At 42.8% G+C, this 23,672-nt stretch overlaps 1 protein-coding gene and 3 long non-coding RNA genes across 4 annotated transcripts; all 4 read left to right on the top strand.

The window, feature by feature from the left end:
• The first annotated feature begins 171 nt into the window (after nt 1-171).
• On the top strand, nt 172-1,185 carry LOC116931291. The gene is made up of 2 exons (XM_032938869.2): nt 172-354; nt 574-1,185. Exons 1-2 carry the CDS (start codon nt 172-174, stop codon nt 949-951), a joined length of 561 nt encoding a protein of 186 aa, XP_032794760.1. The 3' UTR covers nt 952-1,185.
• Nucleotides 1,186-3,653: 2,468 nt separating this feature from the next.
• On the top strand, nt 3,654-4,150 carry LOC116930352. The gene is made up of 2 exons (XR_004398381.2): nt 3,654-3,754; nt 3,870-4,150. It is a non-coding gene; the product is annotated as an uncharacterized LOC116930352 (long non-coding RNA).
• Nucleotides 4,151-19,910: 15,760 nt separating this feature from the next.
• Nucleotides 19,911-20,367, top strand: LOC116929967. Its single transcript, XR_004398172.2, has 3 exons — nt 19,911-19,985; nt 20,059-20,095; nt 20,205-20,367. It is a non-coding gene; the product is annotated as an uncharacterized LOC116929967 (long non-coding RNA).
• Nucleotides 20,368-20,414: 47 nt separating this feature from the next.
• Nucleotides 20,415-21,600, top strand: LOC116929968. Its single transcript, XR_004398173.2, has 3 exons — nt 20,415-21,055; nt 21,110-21,256; nt 21,327-21,600. It is a non-coding gene; the product is annotated as an uncharacterized LOC116929968 (long non-coding RNA).
• Nucleotides 21,601-23,672: the final 2,072 nt, after the last annotated feature.

Raw genomic sequence — 23,672 nt, 5'->3', positions numbered from 1 at the left:
TAAGGTATAAACTCTGTCATTTGTTCTGAGACACTTAAAGTTCAAGCAAAAGGTAATACAGTTGTTTTTGTTAAAAAGAAAAGAAAAAACTTGTTTCGTATTGTCTTTACTTTGCTAATTACATTTAACAGGTTATGGGCCCCGACTCACGTGTTCTGTAAACGGCACAAAATGGCAAACCAAATGATCGAGAATCACCTTAAAGATGTTAATCATGTGTCCATGATTCACGAAAATTTGTGCCGTCAAGGCACAAACTTTCGTGAATGGAGTTATAAACTTAAACTGATACTCCAACAGCTAGGTCTACTTGGACTCATTGAAGCAAGAGTTGAGCATACTCAACCCGATGAGGTAACTCAATCCCTTTATTACTACATGTTAAAATCACATCCATATGTGTTCCGTTATGACATATAACACACATTTACAAACTCTAATGTTTGATTCACACAAATGCTCGCATGTATGAATCTAACGCATGTCCTCATACACATGCCCATATGAGTCAAAAATTATTTCTCGCATGTCATCCATACACACATGCCTAAAAAAAATCTATCTGTCTTACAGATAAGAGACGACCCAGATAATCCAGAACTTATCACGAATGCTGCTCAAATTGATGTATGGATTCTGAGAGATGTCACGTGCAGAAATTATATTTTTGCCACTCTCACGAGACCAATGAAGGAAGGTCTCTACTCCTGTGATACGGCAGCAGCGATGTGGATGAAGTTGGACTCACAGTATCGACTTAGAGCAGCAGAGAACTTGCATTTCTTGTGGCAAGAATTTTATGGCTTCACTCATCAACCTGAGGATGACATGACAACTCACATGCGAAAGCTTTCATGCGTTGCTGACAAACTAAGAGAACTTGGACAACCTCTCCAAGAGATGCAACTCGTGACTAAAGCCCTGGCACTTCGAAAAATTCAGAATCGTTAGATCTGTCTGGGCCAACGTCCCACTTGATGAAACAACGTCTTCGTTCAGAAGAGAATGTGGTTAAATCCTATGAAAGACCTGATGGCTCCAGCCAAGCCTTTGCAGCACGAAGTCACACACGAGGGAGAGGTCGTGGAAATAGACGAGGTAGCAGAATTTACCATGGAGTCAGCAACGGTTTTGTAATCCAACACTCATCGCGTGACGAAATTCGATGCGGTTATTGCCCACACTATGGCCACAAAACTCAAGACTGCAGAAAGAAAAAAAGAGATGAAGCAGAAGAGAAAGCAAACAAAGACCAAGCACTACTATCCTCATCATCTTCCGACCCAAAGAGTGCTTTTGCTTTCTTCGCTGACTCAGGGGCAACGCAGCATATGTCGGACCAGAAAATTTTATTCGAAAATTTCACGCAAATTCAAACTGGAACCTGGTCAATCGCTGGCATTGGAGATACGCACCTTCAAGTACTGGGAAAAGGCCACATTAAAGTTACTATCCCAGTAAACAATCATTCATCTATCAGAGTCATCAAAAATGTCCTTTACGTGCCTGGCCTTGGCACCAACCTTTTCTCGATTGCTGCTGCTACCAGCTCTGGATTGGAAGCCCGTTTTTCAAAAGATCTGGTCTCCTTTTATCGTGTTGATGGCCTCGTACTGACAGGAAAGCGTTCCGGCAACACTCTTTATCTCCTAGATCTCAAACGTCACACAGCTTCTATCCCCTCAACAAGGCGCATTGACTCTGCTTACAGAGCCGGTCTACGAGCTTCGCTACTAGTTTGGCACCAACGATTAGGACACATGAACCACCAAACCATTTTAAAGATGGTTTCAGAAGAACTCATATCTGGTCTCCATCAGACAAACGAAAAGTTTCCCGAAAACACTTTGTGCTGCATGTGAACTTGGGAAGATCTATCGACCACCTTTGAAGATTGGAAGAACCAGAGCCACTCGCATCGGTGAATTAGTCCATTCAGATGTTGAAGGCCTGATGCCATCTCCAAGTATCGGCCAAGCACGTTACTATGTCCTGTTTACAGATGATTTCTCTGGTTGGAAAGTTATCTATTTCATGAAATGCAAATCCGAGGTATTTACATTTTTTCGTCTCTTCATAGCCTCTCTTCTAAGTGAAACAGGAAAAACCGTTCGCACACTACGTTCTGACAATGGAGGTGAATATGGTGGAAATGATTTACACAAATTTTTAGCTGAGAAGTGCATCCGCCATGAAAATAGTTCTGCACACACACCAGCTCAGAATGGTGTTGCAGGAAGATCAAATAGGACGCTACTGGACGCAGCTCGCAGCATACTTCTTGCAAGCAATCTACCTTCTACACTCTGGGCCGAAGCTGTTGGTTATGTGGTTTACATCCGGAACCGTGTATTGTCTAACACCATAAAGATGACTCCGTTTGAAGCTTGGAATGGAAGAAAACCATTCCTGGGAGCACTTGAAATTGATCCCAGCGCCCCTGGTGGTTCAAGCACAAATCATAATTTTCTCTGTAAAACATTTCAGTGTAACAACTTTGGGGTATAGGGAAGCATTTTTTTAGTTCAAATAATTAAAAAACATGCACTATATTTCTAATAGAGTAAAGAAAAACGCGTCGTTCGGCATAAAAAAATTAATTTAAGGATATTTTGAAGTATTTTATTTAGATTGTTGGAAACGCCGGTAATAAGATGGCGTTTATGGGGAGAAAAGTGGTGTACCTAATCATGTGAACGATATTTTAGCGCCCTGGGTGTAACTTCTACAATTTTTTCATGTTAAGATAACTTTTAGAGCACTTTCTCTTCTGATAGAGGAAAAAAGAAAAAAAAATTAGTCCTTATCAGTAAAAAGATATTCAAGTTTTCCTAAAACCCGTAGCGCCATAAGAATGCACTAAAAAAACGGGGGTGTACCTAATCGTTTGGTGGGTACTGTATGCCGTAGGACAAGTAGCCCAATACGCTCAGAAACCAGGAAAACAGCATTGACGAGCAGTTAAACGAATTCTGGCGTATTTCATCAAAACAAAAAACTTTGGACTACGTTTTGGAAACACTAGTATTTCACTTATTGGTTTTTGTGACGCAGATTACGCTGGTGACTTGCAGACACGCCGTTCCACTTCTGGATTTTTGTTCTTTCATCTTGGAGGACCTGTCTCTTGGGCCAGCCGGCGTCAACCATGTGTGGCACTGTCCACTACTGAAGCTGAATTTGTTGCTGCTGCTGATGCGACCAAAGAAGCTGTTTGGTTTCAACAACTGCTGTCAGAGCTCGGAATTGATAGGATTCCGACTATTATATATTGTGATAACCAAAGTGCTATTTCCCTTGTAAATAATCCTACTTTTCACCAGCGAACCAAACATATCGATGTTCGTCTTTTCTATATCAGAGAGTTGCAAGAGAGTAAGAGCATCAATATAGTCTACCTAAACACGGAACAACAGATTGCAGATATTCTAACTAAACCTCTTGCAGCTCCAAGATTCGAAAAACTTCGAGATGCTTTGGGATTAGTTTTGGTACCCGTTTAGAAATTAATGTTTGAGGGAAAGTGTTGTTTGTATCTTGTACCAAACATAATATTTCATTTTGCGGAAACTCATGTGGTTGCCGAAACCCAGACCAACCCTACCTCTGTCTTCTTGTGTGACAGAAATGTTGTCTGCTGTACAGTTGGTGACTTGACTCATTCTGACAAGAGTAGTTTCAAATATCTTCTCCTCAATTTTGTAAGGTATAAACTCTGTCATTTGTTCTGAGACACTTAAAGTTCAATCAAAAGGTAATACAGTTGTTTTGGTTATAAAGAAAAGAAAAAACTTTTTTCGTATTGTCTTTACTTTACTAATTACATTTATTACAATTACATACTAATTACATACTATTACATTTAACAGGCCCTTCATAAGTCACAATTCTGCAAAGCGGGTGTCAGTGCCCATCCGATTGCCAGGGAAGCTCAAAGTTACTTAAGAACCGCACGAAGTTGACTAGGTGGGAGTGGTTCAGGTGATCAGTTACCGGTCACCAATACTGCGAGTTCAATGCCGATGTCTTCTAACGTCATGCTGGCCTAGTCTAGTACTCGTTGAGCAGCCCGGAAGGCTTCGTCAACCATCGCCGTCATAATCGCTTGACTTTCTAATGCGTTTAATACACTCAGAACATTCTGTCTCAATTTGTTGAATTCTTTCTCCAGTGATTGGTGTGCTCTGTCCAGCTGCTTTATGGCCAGCACATGTTCTCTGAGTTCCCGCAATGTCTCGTTCCCCAGCGTTGCTTGGTGAGCTACAGCATTCACTATCCCTGTCGCCTCCAGCTCCAAGGCTTGCAGCTGACCATCCAGTCTTTCATGATCATCATTATTTGCTACCACAAATAGCCAGTGTAGTGCTGTGCCGCCCACATCGATGAACCCTCTTAGTCTCCCTAATCCCTCCTGCTCCAACTCCAATTCCTAGCAGTTCCAACCCGTCCATCGCCCTCTCCACCATTTGTGCTCGTAAGCGTGCACTTCCTTCGTCATCCTGCGGTTCTTTTTTCCTTGCCAAGTCGGTGAACCAACGGTGCAGTTTGTTGAGTGTGTATTCTATGGGTCCAAACGAGATTCCGGTTACCACTACCCATTCCGAGTAACTAAAGAAAGCCTCCCCTTGTAACTGGAAGATTACCCCTTTCCCCACGAAAGCCGCTTGGGGATGGGCGCTGAGGGTGTACACCCCTCAGCGCCCAAAGCAGTCCTAGAAAAAGAAGAAAGCCCCCATTACCGCCTGTGGAATTTGACCGGATCGATCTGGTGTCCTTCTGGTTCTTGCCGACCGTGGTCTTCGATTTTCCATCCATACGTCTTGAGCTTTGGCACCCTCGGACGTGGTATTATCGTCCGTGGACGTCTGTCCCACCAGCCATTTGGGTGCAGCATTGCGGCTCCACTCGACGTGATCCCTCTCCGGAATTCATTTTCCCTATTTCCCTGTCTTTTACTATCCAGTCGGCTTTCCTGAAAAACTTCTTCTTCTTGACGACGTGCTTCAGTTCCGTTTGCCTAACGGCCGGCTTCTTCACCTCGTAACTTAACGCAGACGCTAAGCACACCACCGTGAATGGTCCCAGCCACTGGTGGAGCAATTTTTCAGCTGTCCCCACCTTCCGGAAAGGCTTCTACACCAGTACATCTTCCCCCGGTTTGAATTCCGGTGTTGCTCTTCTGGCCGCCTATTAAATTTTAAATAGAACAAAAATATTTAGCACCAGGATTTTATTTTAAACTTTATAAAAAAGAAATAGGGAAAATTTATACCTATAAGTGCTTTGAGGTTTTGCGTGCCGCTTCAGCCGTTCTTGCAACAGCGCAAATCGCATTTTCACACCTTTCCATGCAGTTTCTAAGTTACGGGCAAGTGCCTCCGGACCCTCTGGATGGGATATAACGTGAACTCCCATCGCCATATTCACCGAAAACCGCGTTTCTCTGCCGTAGAGAAGGCAGAACAGTGTATTGCCGGTCGATTCCTGAATACTTGAATTGTATGCGAACGTAATATAGGGAAGGATGTCATCCCAGTTGGTGTGTGTGCTGTTTATATACATGGACAGCATATCTCACAGGGTGTGGTTTAATCTCTCGACAAGGCAATTCGTCTGTGGGTGATAAAAAGTGGTAGGTCCACCTCCATTAGTAGCATGGCTTCCGTTCCGTTGTCGACTGTATGGCTCTTGTTTCTGCTCATTTGGTTAAATAATCTACCGCGACAATGGTGTGCTTCTGGTCTCCCGTCGACAGCGAGAAAGGTTTAAGTATGTCCGTCCCCACTATTTTTGAAAGGTTTTTCCACTACAATGATTTCCATTTGTCCCTGTGGCTCTAATGGGGGGGGTATCGCTTGACACTATGGACAAGATCAAACGTAGCTCACTACGGCCAGCCGAATCTCTCCTCGATCCACACAAGCGTTCTCTTTATATGAAGTGGGTGGCCCAACGATCACCATGGTAAACATCTAAAATCTCCATCCGCTGACCCGTAGGTATGCATAGTCGCAGCCGCATACCCAAATTACCCAGGGTTCAGAGATGTTGTAGCCTTTCGGCTGTACGTCCCTCAAGCTGGCTGCGAGCTTTCTTCCATCCTGGAACGGTTTCTGGCATCTCCCTTGCCCAACGTCGTTCTTTCTCCCTTGCTGGCGTGTATATAGGTATCAAATCCTCTTCGTCACTAACGTCTCCTATGCTGTCCACCAGATAGCGGGAAAGTGCATCGGGGTCTTCATGGAGGCGGCCACTTTTATATACAGTCTCTGGGTGGTAGTTCTGTACGTACAGTATCCTAAAAAAAAATCCGAATGCGATTTTTTGGGGGGAAACCATCTAGCGGTCTGCGCTAGATCTCGCCCAATGCTACACCACTTAGCCCCGGCTCTACTCAACAGTGCCCCAGCATACGTCATTCTGCCCAAGCCCTACACCAGTCTCCCTAGTGTCAGATTTGCAATATTATATCATATTTCTATATATTGTTTGTTGTACTGTTTGTTTCTGAAATAAAAAGATATTTAAAGCAATATTTTCGTTTAATGAGTTTGTGTATTTCAATACTTTGTCCAATGCCCTTCATTTTCAACAATAAGACGAAGACGGTTGATCATGGAAAGAGCAAGTTTTCGCCAATAGTTTGCATTGTTTCTGTACCCCTCCCAAATAGAATTTGCCCTCTCAAAAACTTCGTCGGCAGTACGGGGTCGAAAAAACTCACAGTCTTTAACGATGTCACCCCAAACGTTCTCGATCGGGTTGAGATCTGCCCCCTTAGCCGGCCAGGGAAGAACATCTAATTCTGGATGATCTTCAAACCAATTCTTGATTATATGGGCTCCATGAATGGGAGACCTATCGTGGACAAACGGAACGCGGATCCCTTCTGGAAATCTAAGATGAACTGAAGGAAGTAAGGTGTCTCCCAGGATTTCCAGATATTTTTCGGAGTTGAATTTTCCGTGAATGCGGACGAAATCACCGGGTCCCCTTGCGGAAAACCATGCCCATACAGGAACAGTTTTTCTTCCAATCCGGTCTTTTATTTGGACGTGGTTGTTGTAGAAACGGGTCCCATCACGCCGGTAAACAAACACTCGTCCACACTCGTCCGATCTAACATGAATTTACTATTAGATTCAGCTTATATATTAAAAAATATATTAATCTTAACATTACCCAAAGGTTTTTTCGTCAGTAAAAATTGCATTTTCCCAATACGCTTCGGTTGCGTTCATGAAGTGGAACGCAAACTCTAAGCGCAAATTTGCGTGCTGTGGCGTTAAAAATAATTTAAGCGCAGCACGCCTGGGATGAATATTCCTTTTTTTAAGAACACTCATGATTGTGTTTGGTGACACAGCAACATTGACGACATCTACGACATTAAACCATGTTAATTATTTTTAATGTGATCTTGTAACATTAAACTTGCCTGCGATTTCTTGCGCTGTTGTGATAGGTTTTGCAGCGACCGCCTCAACGATATGTTCTTCATCCACAGATGTCATTTTTTTGGGTCTACCGGAACCCCTTTGCCTAATTATTTCACCTGTTTCACGATAACGTGTTTGCCATAAAAATACGGTACTGCACGATATTCCCATACGCTCACTTATAAAAGAAACTGTTCTACCACATTCGGTAAATGCAATAATACTTGCGCGTTCCTGATCGTTTAAATGTTTTCGGCCACGATCAGCACGAAACATGGTGACGAATGAAATACCCGTTAAATACTAACTTTAGCAGATATTTTTCTAACGCCTGAACGACCCCCCCCCCCCCAAAAACTTGCTCCATTTCTATATGACCTTGATGCGAGTAATATTGGGATAGGTAAAGTCAGGTTATTTTACGGGGTGTGGGTAAGTAAACTCTTTGCTAGCTATATGTATGACCTTAGTGTGTTAATTCTTATAACATTATTTAGATTCAGTGGCCTTGACCACATCCGGTGAAAAAATATACTTGGAAACTATACCATTTCTGTCTTGTATACACATATTATTTCATTTTTCCCTTTTCAACCTCCATACCCTGGGGTGACTTGTGAAAAAAGGGTGTGAGAACACGTTAGACTGAAAAAAGGTGATACTCGTCGTGAGTCCTATCACCATTTCGCCTTTCATTCTAGAACATGACACAACAACAATTGTTCGCCGTGCAATTTTCGTCCTCATCTTTTTCTTTCTGGAAAAATTGTATTTTCGTCGATGACCATAGATTTGGGTATTTATAAATTTGATTTGTGTGATTCATTTATTTATTTGATTTTATTGTATTTTTTAAATTTCAGATTGAATGCAGCAGGAGATTTAATCTCAATTCCAATGCGCTGTTCCCGTCAACGATCGGTGCTGGTTACCGGGTGCGTGTCATACGATTGCCCAAGAGAGATCCACCGCGTTGAAGAACCTCGCAGCATCAACCAGTATTTGGGTGTTTTGCAAAACGTTGCTGCTGTCGGGAGAACCATCGTCCATTTGAGAAGTCCCATTCGTTCATCCCCAAGAGTGAAAACATGGATTGCATCCCGGGACATGTCCAGCATATTGTGGCCAACGCAAAGTACGGACATCATGCCAATGACATCCATTTGGCGGAATTTCATCAGAGAATTCAACATGACCAGTCCGGTGAAAGGTAATTCCGATGAATTGTGGGGCGAAATTCAATCGTCTTGGTTATCTTTCGTGGAAAATGAATATTATGTATTGTCTGCCACTGTAGGATATTTATGGCTTAATTTAAGCAATATCGTGGAAGAATACAATGCTAAAAGATGAATTGAACTGTGTATTTTGGTAGAATTCAAAGATTCCATTAGGAGAGAGCAACAACTGACAAGGGCCGGAATTGATTTTAAGTCTTTTTATTTAAAAAAAAATAAAAATAAAAATGATATATTCAAAACAAAAACTGTTGTAGGAAGGGGCAGATTGTTGTAGGGATGAGGCAGAATTACGTATGCTGGGGCACTGTTGAGTAGAGCCGGGGCTAAGTGGTGTATCATTGGGCGAGATCTAGCGCAGACCGCTAGATGGTTTCCCCCAAAAAAATCGCATTCGGATTTTTTTTTAGGATACTGTACAATGCCCAACAAACCAACCTACCAGCCAAATCCTTTTTCGTTGTTAACCAACATGGTGGTTCGTCACCACTTTCCCTTTCGTATCCTAAATATAGCTGTGGAGCTTCTTCACTGCCCATACAAGGGCTAGACCCTCCTGTTCCGTGATGGAATAGTTCCGTTCTGCTCGGGTCAATAGCCTACTGAAAAACGCAATAGGCCTCTCCCCTGTGTCCCCCTTCTCTACTAAGACCACATCAGTCCCGTATTCGCACGCATCGTGATTTATTTAGAAAGATTTCGAGTTATCCGGGTACACCAGCTGCGTGGCTTTCACTAGTCTAATCACTTGTTGGCCTGCTCTCCGTCTCCTACGAAGTGTACTGACATGGGTATTATTGTACCTATTCTCCTTCCTGACCACGTGGGCAATCGCGACGCGTGTGTCCTATCTCCTCACAACCACAGCACACGATCCGGCGTCTGACCCCTCGAGCCCATGATCGTTCGCTCTTGTTGGGCACTCTCTTCCGATGTGTCCCTCCACATTACCTGCCGCAGATAGGTTTTCCTTCCAGAGTCCATTTCAGAATTGGTTGGTTGTCCGACCTCTGCTGAGGCGACCGATATTGTTGGTTCTCCGCTCTCTCTCCTGACTATGAGGCTGTCCCTGACGCGTTCCTTGACGTGACGGCTTTCGTCGGTCCTTCCCAAAATTTTCTAATCCGTTCTAATCTCTCACTTTCCATTGGCGGTGCTTGTTTTCCAACTACCCCCATCGCCCATTCCTTGCACCGTGTTTGAGAGGTCATTTCCTGATACCTCTCAATTTCTTAAATGAATTCATCGCAAGAGTTGGGTTTCAAACTCAAGAGTTTCTCCAGTAAACTTGGCTTTAGTCCTATCCATAGGTGTGCCAATTTTTTAGCTTCGGTCATGTTCGGATGTACTCTGCAGTATAAATCGAGAATATCGTAGAAATATTCGATCATGGACTCTTCGATCTCTGGTTTATGGTCTCTCATTTTCGTTTCGTTAAATCGATTCTGCTTGACTGGCTTGAATTGCTCCAACATCTGCGTTCTAAATCCTGGCACAATTAGAGGTCCTGCTGCATCCTGCCATTCAGTTTTTAGTTGTCCCGCCGTCCTCCTTGTATGAGTATCACTTCTGTGCTGCCCCTATCAGTGACAGCTCGAAGTGATCACGAAATTCGTCATTTCACTATCGATTATGCCACCCTATCCTCTCGTATCGATTCATCAACTGCACGACATTCTCCACGTATTCCCCTCCCCCGATGGCGGGGAGACGATTGGAATTTGATTTTCGCGACCATCATGTGTCTTGTGCTCGCTGGTTTCTTGCCTGAAGCGGTTCGTTCATTCTCCCTCCATCTCTGAACCCCCAGATACATCTGCTGATATTCGAGTACCTTCTCCTAAAATCTTTTGAATACCCCTCCAGCTGCTCCTCTCCGTGTCCACCCCGATCCTTCATCCTCTTCAGCGTCCTCCCGCTGTTCGGTTTCCTATTCACTGCATATGAGATGATACGCCTGCTGAATGGATAGCTGTTACTGCTCCTAGTTGGGTTCGTTAGCCCCGTCCTCTATCTCCCGTTGCTCTTCCGCACTACTTTACTCCGTCGGTCGACTGCGCGTCCTCACCCGCCAAAGGGAAGTACTCCCATTCTCCATTCTTCCCCAACTACCTTGCACAACGAACTACCTCCGATTATCTCGGATCCTCTCCACACTCCTTCCGTCTTCTTCCCCTATCATCTACATCCCACAATCATCACACCTCCGACACTCTTCGACTCACGGTTCCCTACCACTATTAACGTTCACTCAGTCCATCTGCTCAGTCTTTCCCCGCCGCTCTCCCCCAGCGTATCTTTTTCATTGCTGCTTCCCTCCGTCTGTCCCAAATACGTTGCCGTGACCTCGTACCCCAACAATTTAAGGTTCTGAGACCATTTGGTTCGACAACTCTCGGATGTCTCTTATAGCTACCGCTTCCACACAACAGAATCAAAAAGAAGAACAACCAAAAAAGACTTACTCGAGTATCTGCATCCCTACCATGCAACACTACGTTGTATTCAAGAGCAGTAAGAGTAAGACTTAGAGCGATGCAAGATTACATGGCGACTATACATGAGTGGATCTGACGTCATACGTCCAGTTGTACTAAATACCAGCCAGATCGCATAGCGTAGTCATTTACCAAGTGACAATATCGTGCATTAGTTTTATTTTTTAAGGCATTTGTAAACGATTTTTGTAAAATACTGCTGGTGTATGTTGTAAACCAAGTAACAATTTTGAAAGACTTTTTCAGTTACACGGCTAGATGAAATACGAAGACATGTCTCCATAAGGAAAAACGACAATATTTTTGTGTCTAAATTTTAACAATTTCGATATTTTATGGTTGGGTAGAAAAAGTAAACCATTAAAAGGCATTTGAAAAAAAAATACAGCAATTAAACTGTCAGTTAGCAAGTAGCCAGCGTAATTATTACTCGCTTTTATTTTACAATCACTTTCACTTGGTGAAAGGCAATCCGTCTGAGAGAATGTTGCAGGTGTGTTTTCTTTGGGGACCTTCTTACTTAATTTGTTCTGAAGCCAGCATGTTACATTCCTTCCCCCTATGGCTAGAAGAATTGGTTACCAATTTAGTGTTTTTCCTTTTCCCTCGACTACTTCTTTTACTACAGGCATAAGAAAACTGGAATACAAAATGTTTTTTCTTCGCCAGTTAATTTGTACATTGCGTGAGGTTATACATAAAAAGAAATGGAAGCACGATAAAAATTTAAGTCTGGCTAAGAATAAATGAAGTTCTAGCTCATCTTTCCTCCCTTCTGAATGGTTTTGCTAAACTTTCTGCCTAATTTTTATTATTTTTTCAGATGGTTTTTCTTTTTTTGGGTTTTTCTATTCTCAACTTGATTTCTTCTAGACCCTTCCTGTACTTTCAGATAGGGTTGTCTTAGTTTCATTTCTACAATTCTGTGTTGGTTGTGTGTTATTTGTACGCTAAAAGCAAATTGGATTATTTTGAATATTTTTATGTTGCATAGAGGTAACTTTGACAATCTTTTCGAGTTTGTGGAAATATTAATGTTCCACAAATCGTGTTGTTATTATAGGTGGGTAAAGCCTGATGACAAATTGTTCATTGCCCAAATGTTGTTGTTCTCATTACTAAATGGTCCGTTCGATGCTCCAACTTACCAAGACTTTCAGTGGTAAATCTTCAAGCCGAAAGTTTCTTTTTTTAACAAATGTTAGTCTCATAGGGACCTCTAATTGTAAAGTTCCTAACACCATGTATTTCTGTATATGAGAGATTACAAGCTTACAGAACACTGAGACAACTCTGATTACACGGTTATAAACATGTGCTTTTAATACTAAAATAAGTGAGAGTTTGAAGGTAAAATAGGAGGGGCTACAATCACTTTCACTTGGTGAAAGGTAATCCGTCTGAGAGAATGTTGCAGGTGTGCCATTGTTTGTTGACGTTCAATCGTCCGCCAGGCAAGGGCGGCCAACAAGCTTGCACCGAAGCGTATTTCTGTGCCGAAACTGGAGCTAAACGCAGCACTGTTAGGAATCAGACTGGACGTGACGGTCCAATATGCCTTAACAATCAAAATTAAGGTTCGTAGATTTTGGACGGACAGCAGCACTCCGAAACTGGAGTCGCCATGTAATCTTCTATTGCTCTCAGTGTTACTTTTACTGCCCTTGAATACAACGTAGTGCTACATAGTGGAGATGAAGAAACTTGAGTAAGTTTTTTTTTTATTCTTCTTCTTTTCGATTCTGCTTTGCGGAGGCAGTAGCTGTCCGGGACCTCTGAGAGTCGTCGACCCAACTCATCTCAGAACCTTAAATTGTTGGGGTACGAGGTCACGTCACCGACCATGGGGCAGTCGGAGGGAAGCAGCAACGAAAAAGAGACGCCGGAGGGAGAACGGGGGTGGAAAGGGTTAAGGCTGTGCAGACGGGCTGAGTGAACGTTAATAGTGCGCCGTGAGCCGCAGAGTATCGGCAAGAATCAGGGAAAGGAACCGTGCGCCGAACAGTGTTGACAGGAACCGGTTGGTGTGAGGTTTGTGGGAGTTAGATGGTAGGGGAAGAAGACGGAAGGAGTGTTGAGCGGATCCGAGACGCTCGGGGACGTTTCGTGGCGCGAGGTAGTCGGGGAAGAACGTAAATCGGGAGTACTTCCCTAGGGCTGGCGAGGACGTGCAGTCGACCGGTGGGGCAAAGCGGAACTGAAGAGCGAGGGGAGATAGAGGACGGAGCTAACGCACCCCAACAGGAACAACAACCGTTATCCATTCGGCAGGCGTATCATCTCACATTCAGGAGAAAAGAAGCCGAATGGTGGTAGAACGTTGAAGAGGAAGAAGGATCGAGTGAACACGGAGAGGAGCAGCCAGAGTAGGACTTCACAGATTTCAGATTTTAGAAGAAGATCCTCGAATATCAGCAGCAACATCCGGGGGTTCAGAGACGGAAGGAGGACGAACGGGCAGCTGCAGGTGCCAGCGAACCAGCAAGCGTGCAAAAGGCACGCGATGGCCGCGCAAATAAAATTTCATTCACCACCCACCTTCAGGGGGGGGGGGGAGACGGGGATGACATCGTGCAGTGGATGCATCGGTACGAGAGAATTGGAAGGTTTAATCGATGGGGAGATGACGAATTTCGCGACCACGTTGAGCTGTCACTGTCAGGGGCAGAACAAAAGTGGTACTCATACAAAGAGGCCACAGGACAACTAGCAACAGAATGGCAGGATGCAGCAGGACCTTCAATTGAGCTAAGAGTTAGAACACAGGTGTTGGAGCAATTCAAGCTAGTCAATCAGAATCGATTCAACAAAACGAAACTGAGAGATGGTAAACAAGGGATCAAAGATTTCACTGTCGAATATTTTTACGACATCCTGGATTTATGCCGCACAGTAGACCCGAATATAACTGAAGCTACGAAATTGGCGCACCTATGGAGAGGACTAATGCCAAGTTTACTGGAGAAACTTTGGATTTTGAAACCCAACTTTTGCGATGAATTCCCTCAAGAAATTGAGCGGTATCAGGAAATGACTTCCCGAGTAAGACACGAGGAATGGGCGATGGGGGTTGTTGAAAAACAAGCACTGTCAATGGGAAGTGAGAGAATGGACTGGATTGAAAAATTGTTGGAAGGACTGATGGAAGCCGTCGCGTCAAGGAACGCATCAGCGACAGCCAAACAGCAAGGAGAGAGAGCGGAAAACAGTTTAGGGCAACTTAGCAGAGGTTGGACAACCGACCAATATTGAAACAGACTTCGGATGGAAAACCTATCTGCGTCAGATGTAATGTGGAGAACACATCGGGAGAGAGTGTCTAACAAAAACAAACGATCAAAGGGCTTGAGGGGTCGGATACCGGAGGAAAAGACCGTGTGCTACGGTTGTGAGGGGATAGGACACATGCGTCACGACTGCCTGCGCTTTTAGGGAGAAGGAGGGGCGCCACAACCGTAACAACGGTAACGGTAGGTGCACTTCGCCAGAGAATGTGGTTTGGGTAAGCAACTAATTTGCCTAGTTTGGATAGAGAACGTAGACCCAGAGGTGTTAGCATGAAATATCCTGAAAATTGACATCCAGAGGATGCTAGTGCTAGACGTGTTGTGCTGGGGAAAAAAGGTGGCCGTCGTAATAGATACAGGGGCGATAGTGTCCGTGTGTTCACCCAAATTAGTGAAAGAACTGAGGATAACAGTGGCACCCTGGTGCGAGAATCGCCTAGTGTCAGTTGACGGCAAGGAGATTCAACCAGGAGGAGCTGCAATGCTGTCCATATCAGACGGGAGGATTAACGTCGAGGGGGAGCCTTTGATGCTAGACAGCGACATTGACTTATTCCTGGGGAAGTACATTTTTGAAAAATTCGAAACGTGGATGAAGATTGGGGTGCTAGCCGAAATCTTAATTGGGGACATCGGAATCGAAGCACTGGTGGACGAGGTGACACCGAAGGTGAGAAGAGTCGAAACTAGTAATCCAGCAAGTATGCTGGGTTTCACCCCGATCGATGAAAGTGGTCGCAACTAGACCACTAGATTTTAAAGGGTTTGTGGGATTTGCGCTGGTGGAACCCTCCCAAGCATTGCAGATGATAAAAAGGGTGTCGACGAGAAAAGCCCTGATTAGCAGCATGGGGACAATTGGGCAGATGGCGGTAACCAACTTATCGGACCACAAACAATGGATCGAGGAGGGGGCGGTATTAGGAGTAATCGAGCCAGGGACCGATATCAATGAGGGAGACACCCCAATAGTCGCCGTGACGGCAGTTGCAGAGAAGAAAGCGGTTCGGGAGCATGAATTTGAAAGCAGGATTGGAGAAGGATTAATGCCGACAGACAGAGAGAAGATCTTGGAGGTGTTAGTGAAATATGGCGATTTGTTTTCGGTGCCCGGAGACCAGCTTTGAGTGTGTACGGTGGCAGATCATACAATAGACACCAGGGAGGCCAAACCGGTTCGACAATCACCCCATGCATTGCATGGGAGGAGAGGATCATTATAGAACCTCAGTGAAAAGAAATGAAGAATGCAGGAGTTATCGAACCCTCGAACAATCCCTAGGGAGCGGCTATGGTCCTGGTAAGAAAGAAGGACGGGACTTAATTTGGACGAGATTTTGTGTAGATTTCCGGCGCTTAAATGCAGTGACGATTAGTGATGTGTATCCGCTGCCGAGGATTAAGGAGACACAGGCACGAATGGAGGGTGCAGCGTTCTTTTCAATCATTCAGACCCGTCGGATTTGGAGTCAAGATACTGGCAAGTTCCCATTAGGGAAAGTGATTGAACAAAAATGGCGTTTGTCACAGCGGACGGGTTATACCAGTTTAAGGTAATGGCGATGGGGCTGTGTTCGGCACCCGGAATTTTGCAGAGGATGGTGGATGTGGTGTTGAGTGCGATCATGTTGTAGTAGAATGGAGAAGCCCGGAAGCCGTTTACCTGGGCCACCGGCAAAGGGCAGTATCAATGAATAATCTACGCTCTCTGGTAATGGAATGTCCGCAACAGACAGATTCGAGGGATTCTTCGAGAGCGGAGCTGCTGTTGGTCGGCATTGTCGAAATCCCGCATGGTTTCTCCATTCAAACGGATGAGCTGATTTTGCAGGCCAGTTCGCGACACTCGTCATCATCGACTAGGAAGGGGAACGACTTTTTGCCACGTCTAAAAGGGGTAAACAGAGCTGTAGTTACAGACGCCCAGGAACAAGAAAGCGTGACGAGCGGGAAGTCTACGAACTCATCGCTGCATGCTTCATTTGAAGCGTTCTTGAGACGGATCGGTGGCAGTCTGGTGAGCGCGGATATTTTTGGTAAAACGATCCGTGCTTTGAAAAAAGACGACTGAAAGCGGGAAAAACGAGTGTTTGGACACCATACATACCCATTCGAGCTATGGGGTGGGGGAGTAGCGTTTTTCATGGATAGTGTCGCTGTGTTTAGTATCCAGTGGTGTCGTGGGGGAGAGGAGACGCTAATATAGCTGATCTTCGGGAACGCCAACGGAGAGTGGAGAAGTTCATAGAAGAAGAAGCTAAGAAGCGACGTGTCCGGTGGTGGAGTACCATGCATTGCCTCACCGAAATAAACAACCGTATGACGGCACATGAGCAAATTTGATTGGCGACACTGAGTGATCTAGAATCGTCCATCGAGCACTAGGCCTAACAAGGGTGCATCCTCTTGTCTGTAGCCTTTTTATGTCTGTGTCACCTGTATCATGTAGCGGTGTTCCCGTTTTTCTTTCGGGGGGTGGGGTCTATTATCAATTAAATCCAAGTAGGACTTGTATACGTCAATTTAGTTTTTGTCTTTTGGTTTTTTGGGGGCTTTTTTTTGGGGGTGTTTGGGGAAATGCATTCGAGGACGAATGCAGCTAGAGAGGGGAAGTCACGTGGCCCTTGACCACGTGATGTTATCCTGCTGTATTCAGTACTACCGGACGTATGACGTCAGAGTTTCCCTCATATGTAGTCGCCATGTAATCTTGTATCGCTCTCAGTCTTACTCTTACTGCCCTTGAATACAACGTAGTGCTACAATACGACAACATTTCTGGATCACCAGCGGAAGAGAGGTGGTGAAAAAGACCCGTCGTGCTTGTGTGACCTGCCACCGTAATCCACCTAAGCATGGAGAGCAATACAAGGCTGATCTACCGGAGTCGCGTCTTGATTCCGGATCACTCCCCTTTACCAGATCTGCAATTGATCTATTTGGTTCATTTGATGTGGGTCTCGAAATCGAGCAGCCAAGCCTTGGGGAGTTTTGTACACCTGCATGGTAACCCGGGGGACATTTCTCGAATTGGTGCCGTCCTTTTCTACCTCAGATCTCCTGCTTTCCATGCAAAAATTCATCACAATGTATCAAAAGTTTGTCGTTATCCACTCAGACAACGGGACAAACTTCGTAGGTGCCGAACGAGAGCTGTGTCAGGCAGTAGAAGCTTTAGACGCTTCTGAAGGAATTCCAGAATCCATGAAAGATTCTGGCATCGTTTGGACCTTCCAGCCACCGCGAATTTCGCATTTCGGCGGAACCCATGAGTCTTTGGTAAAATCAACCAAACGAGCGCTTTATAGCACTCCGGAGCAAGAAGGCAGTAGTCTTCGCTACCCCTCAGAAGACCTGACCTGAGACCCGCTAAACCGCACCGACCTAACCTATGTGTATTTAAATTTTAAAAAATTCCTTAAGGAAAAGCTATAATTCCGAAATTAATAAATTTTACATAAATAGATAGCTCTTGGTAAGGGCTATCCATTTCTGTATAATTTGTGAGCATGTGTTAATAGAAAAAAGTTTAAAAAAGAAATAAAATTTTTAATTATGTCTATTGAGTCTAGTATATACTGTACATAGAGCGCAAAAACTACAACAACCTTTCTGTCAAAAACCTTTTTGTTTATGTAAATTCATTTATTACTTTACAGAAATGAATAGCCCTCATTAGGAACGATCCATTTATGTACAATTTGTTAATTTTGGACTTATAGTTTTCCCGTAAGCAATTATTTAAATTTTAAACACACATCGGTTAGGTCGGTGTGGTTTAGCGGGTCTCAGATAATCCCCATACAAAGCAATAAATGAAATTTAAATAACAGGAATGGATGGCCTTTGCAAAGAGCTAATCATTTGTGTAAAAATTATTAGTTTTAGTCTTATAGCTTTCCTGTGAAAAAATACTTAAACATTGCGTATTAATTGGGAGATAGGGGATTACCTGAGACCCACTAAACTACACTTACCTACGCGGTATGTGTTACAAGTTTAAATAATTCATTACGGGAAAACTGTAGGTCCAAAATTATTAAATTTTACATAAATGGATAGCTCTTGGTAAGGGCTATCAATTTTTGTATGAGTGAGGAAATATTAATTTTAAAAAAGTTTGAAAAAGATATAAAATGTTACATATGTCTATTGAGTCGAGTATATTCATCGAGCGCAAAAACTACAACAACCTTTCTGTCAAAAACTTTTTTGTTTATGTAAATTCGTTTATTACTTCACAGAAATGGATAGCCCTCATTAAGAGCTATCTATTTATGTAAAATTTTTATATTTTGGAGTTATGGATCTCCGCAAAAAAATTATTTACATTACATGATGTATTGGGAGATAGGGAGACCCGCCAAACCGCACTGAACTACTCGATTAATGGCGAATCAGTTTAGTACTCCAATAAGTACTTTTGTAAGCCATGTTTTTACAGAAATGGACAGATTTTATCAAAAAATAACCATTTCTATAATAGTTTTAAATTTTCCCACTAAAAATTAATATCTCGGTGAAAGGGCATGACCCATGGGCACTTAGGTAACAATACATTAAATTAAATAAAAAACAAATCTATGTGTAATAAATTCTATTCATAAAATGAAAAAAAAAATTTAAATAGGTAAAACATGGTTTTACATGAATAAATAAATTATAAACTACATAATAAAAATTGAGAAGAGAAAAGAAAAAAACAAATGAAACGGCAGCGCTACAGAAAACTCCACTGTGGAGAGTTTGCACCAGAAAATGCATCGCGGCATAAAGGAAAGTACATCGCGCCGTGCAAAAAAGTGCATCACGCTGTAGGCTGCCATCGCTTTGAATCACCACGAAGCGTCTCTGAGAGCCGAAGCGATGATCGATATCTAGTTGTCTTATGGAGAACCAACCAGTGTTCTATCGAATAAGGAAAAACTTGATTCTTTTTGTAAACGAATACGAATAAGCAGTTCAAAAAAATACGAATAACGAATAAAAAGGACGTGTTATTTTCGAATACGAATAATATTCGAATAACGAATAACGAAAAAATTTTCGATTAAATTATCTAAAGTCATAGACCCCTGGTTGCTCCACTATGGCTTTTTTCCCTTTCAGAAAAGGGGTACCCTCTTGCGATGAACACTATACGAAAAAACGAGGATTTTAGGGCGGAGCGTAAGAGTAATTTTCTGCCTGGTGCGAGTGTCATCTGGCTACAATGAGTCTCTGCGTGGAAATAACACCAACACATCCGCAAGAGGCGCTCTTGTCGGGTGGGAAACGTCCAGTGTTCCCCCAAAAGTGTCAAGGCCTACTTAATGGTTAAGGCCTGTAAACTTGAATGTTCCCCTATGACGGCGAGAGGATTTGCAAAATTCCCTATCCTTTCCCCAGTCAACAGCCAATCAGAAGAAAAAAGGAGGCGAAGACTTTGCCGTCTGGCGTTCAAAAATGCCACCTCGTAAGGATGGGAAGGTAGAAAGAAAATGGGGGTTGGGACTGACGTTTGACGTCTTAAGCCAAATAATGGTAAGCATTTTGTTATTTAAATTTTAGAAATAGAAAATGCTGTAGAATTTGAGTTTGTTGTTTATTGTTTCAGTGTTCTGGCCCTACGTTCTTTATTGGCTGGACCAAAGGTACTGGTCTTCTTATTTAAACTTAAACGCAACTTTCTCTTGTTAGACAAAATTGGTTTCAAAATTTTTCTCAAAATAACTTCAATTAATGCTTTTTTATTTTCACCAGGACCAGCGATTTCACAGAGAAAAGTGTTACATGTCTCCAGATGGGGCAGAAGGAATTCAACAAGGCCCTTCAACATGAAAGTCGAGCTTGACATCTGTCAAAGGCACTCCTTTACAAATAGATACACCGTCCACAGCCTTGACACAAACTTAACTGTGGGATAGAGAAGGCCACCTCGGTCTGTAAAAAACGATAGAGGTAATGTTGTTTATGAGATTTTAGGTTTTGAAATAATATTGAGTAGTGCCCTCTCTCTTCTCAGCAATTGAAGTAAATTTGCATGTCTTAATTTTTTTTGTTTATCGGAATTCATAAATGACAGGGTTTTTTCTTCCGCACGGCCACCTACTTCATCTGATTGCCAACTTGATAAATCTACCCAGTCATTGCGAGAGTTACATCGTCTTGTGATTGAGTGACGGATTTGCCTTGCCCTTGGACGACCTTGCTTTGCAGTTAATTCACTCGGCGGAATGGTTGTAGCTTCCATTTCACTTGGCGGTATGGTTTTAGCTTCCATTTCACTCGGCGGAATGGTTGATAACAATACCACCGGATTGTAAATTGGCTGATCCTGATTGTCCATGCCTGAATTGTCTAAGCAATCGACATTCTTTAATTCATCTTCCGAAAAGTTTATTGGCATACTACTGGACGTGCTCTTGGCGAAAGAGCTGTTTCATGCTTCGGCGATGGTAGAAGCCGACGGATTGGTAACAGGAGGATTCTGTCGTTGGCTGCATTCATATTTGGAGTGAACGTTGCTGCTTGCTGAATATGTGGAAGAAGACGGCGTTTGTTTGAGTTATTCATCTCGGGATCTTCATCTGCAAGAAAGAAAATATGATACGGTAATATAACTATTCATAGTGAAATATAATTTAACAAATATAATTTATTTTCAGAAATGGGACCAAAATGGTTGTTATGAACGGGAATGTTGCAAGGAAAAATCAGGAGTAAAGGAAGTCAGAGAAAATTTCAATTTACTGCCCAAGGGAATGCAATTCTCGTACAGAATTAAAAGTCCTAGGAAAGTCGTTTGTCGCCAGGTATTAAATCAAAATCTTTTATCGAATTGTACGTTGCATGCGCTAATTTCAAGAATGTTTGCTCTCCTAGATTGTAGCCTTACCGAAGCGTTGCTGGACACAGACATTAGAATTCGTCCAATTTTTACCCATGTCAATTGTGATTGATAGATGAAGAAGTCACGGGTTTTATTCGATCTACTTTCCCGTACAGCGATCGGTTCCGAAGGAGATAAAAAACATCTCATCAATCGAAGAACGTCCCGGTGATCGTATATAGCTTTACAGTGTTCAGAATGTCTGTTACGTTTATTAACATTTTGTTTTTTATTTTTCAATGTAACAATTTTTAATGAGAACAATACATTTTATACTTTAAACATAGAACAAAACTTATGCGTTGGTTTGTTTTCCACTTGTCGGGTACCGCATCACATTTTTGGCACATCGAGGAATTACCGTGCATCTGATAGCTTGACGCTGTGAAGTGTTCACCACAAACACATTTGTTAGCCAATAACTCATACCTATCTGAAAACTCCTTTTTAAATCCTTCGTGCTTCCTAATTTCACCTATCCATTGATCACGCAAACTGTTATTCGAGGGAAACTCATGGAAAGAAACACGTTTTTTTTACTGGTATTTGCACACCTATGCATTGCGCAACTTTTTGTGACCATTCTGTAGACAATAGAAACATGTTTAAACGTGAAACACCGATCCTTGATTCCATTCTCAACCCCTAATAACAGTTCCCTGCCTTTTTTATTTCCGTTTAAGTCGTGAACACACGCTGAAACAAGATTTCTGTACATTTGACAGGTTCGAAAATAGAACGAATGATATTTATTTGGGAGTGTGACACCAGCTACCTCCGAAACTAGCTACCTGGGGGGGTCGACAGCAGCTACCCTTTTTTTACGACACTAGGTACATGACAGGGGGTTAGGTTAGGTTAGGTTAGGTTAGGTTAGGTTAGGTTAGGTTAGGTTAGGGTAGCTGCTGTCGACCTCCCCCCCCCCCATTTAGCTAGTGTCGGAGGTAGCTGGTGTCCACATCCCATTTATTTGGTTGTTATGCGTTCAAAAAACATATCCGTTTCATAACTAATTTCCCTTAATTTTTTGTTTATTTTTTCATTTCATGCCTCAATATTTATTATTTATTTTATGAGTTCGATTCTGATCGCCAGATGGCGAAGTCTTCGCCTCCCTTTTTCGTTTTATTGGCTCTCACAGGGGCAGGGATAGGAATTCTGGCTACACCTCTCGCCTTCATGGCAGTAGATACATGTTTTCAGGCCTTAACCATTAAGTAGGCCTTAAAAGTGTACCCCTTTTCTGAGAGGGAAAATAGCCATGGTGGAGTAATCAGGGGTCTAAGACTCTGAAATATCGAAAAAAATGGAATTTAGGCCATTAAAAATAGAAAATATTTGTACTAAACAGCAATAAAAATGAGATTTTTTGCCGAACAAAAATAAAAATACTTATTCGAAATTGTATTCGAAATTATACAATTTGGAGTTACAACGAATAAGAATAACGAAAACAAATAAGTCAAATTTTTATTCGACGAATAACGAATAAATGTTCGATTTTTTGCGTTATTTTATTCGAAATTTTATTCGAAAGTTTTATTCGACAGAACACTGGAACCAACTCCTTCTCGTTAAAAAATAAGTTTTAGTAACTATAATTTAGATTTCTCCTTTTTTGTTTGTTACGGTGGGTACGTTATTCATTTCTTCATTTCTTAATTTTTTTTTCTAGGCCCAATTCTATCTAGTTTGTTTTTATTTAATTATTGTTTGTGAGTGGCTGTATTTTGCAGTGTTGTGTTTCAAAAAGCAACAGTATTGTCGCGGGTGAAAAGGGAGATTGGCTATCTCTTCGCAGAGATGAGTCATCCGCTCCTTGGACAACGCTGCGATCGTGGTGAAGAAATTATCGGTAGAAGTTCGCTCTAAGAAAGATACGCAGATACGCAGTCCGGAAGGGGAGTAATTCGCGCGACGGTATAAAACGCTGCCCCGAATCTGCGTTCGATGAGTCTCCATCGGGTGAGCTCCCGGAGCTGGGCTCCGTAGGAGGAGTTCCCTGGTTTCCCTAGAGGTCTTCAGACGCTTCTCCAACTTTTGGTAATGGTTATCCCTTTTGTTTGAGTTAAACCATTGTTTAGAATTTAAGTCATCACTTGTTGTATTCGTTTGTTCTTGTTCTAATACAACTCGTGTGACAGTATTAACTCCGCGCACATGCTCATTTATGGCCAGGTGGCGCTCGCATCAGGCGGAAAATTACTCTTACGCTCCGCCCTAAAATTCTCGTTTTTTTGTATAGTGTTCCCGCAAGAGGGTACCCCTTTTCTCAGAGGGAAAATAGCCATAGTAGAGCAACCAGGGGTCTATGACTCTGGATATTTTAATTGAAAATT

This window comes from Daphnia magna, linkage group LG9 (assembly GCF_020631705.1).
Source record: "Daphnia magna isolate NIES linkage group LG9, ASM2063170v1.1, whole genome shotgun sequence".
Classification (NCBI taxonomy): Eukaryota; Metazoa; Arthropoda; class Branchiopoda; order Diplostraca; family Daphniidae; genus Daphnia; species Daphnia magna.
The sequence above is the reverse complement of the archived record's forward strand: the minus strand, read 5'-3'. Positions and strand labels throughout refer to the sequence as shown.

What these genes read in the sequence shown, in the direction of transcription:
- LOC116931291 (XM_032938869.2), top strand. Translation starts at nt 172, where the DNA reads ATGGCAAACCAAATGATCGAGAATCACCTTAAAGATGTTAATCATGTG. An exon ending in AGCATACTCAACCCGATGAG is followed by an intron (nt 355 to 573) that starts GTAACTCAATCC and finishes TCTGTCTTACAG; the next exon opens with ATAAGAGACGACCCAGATAA.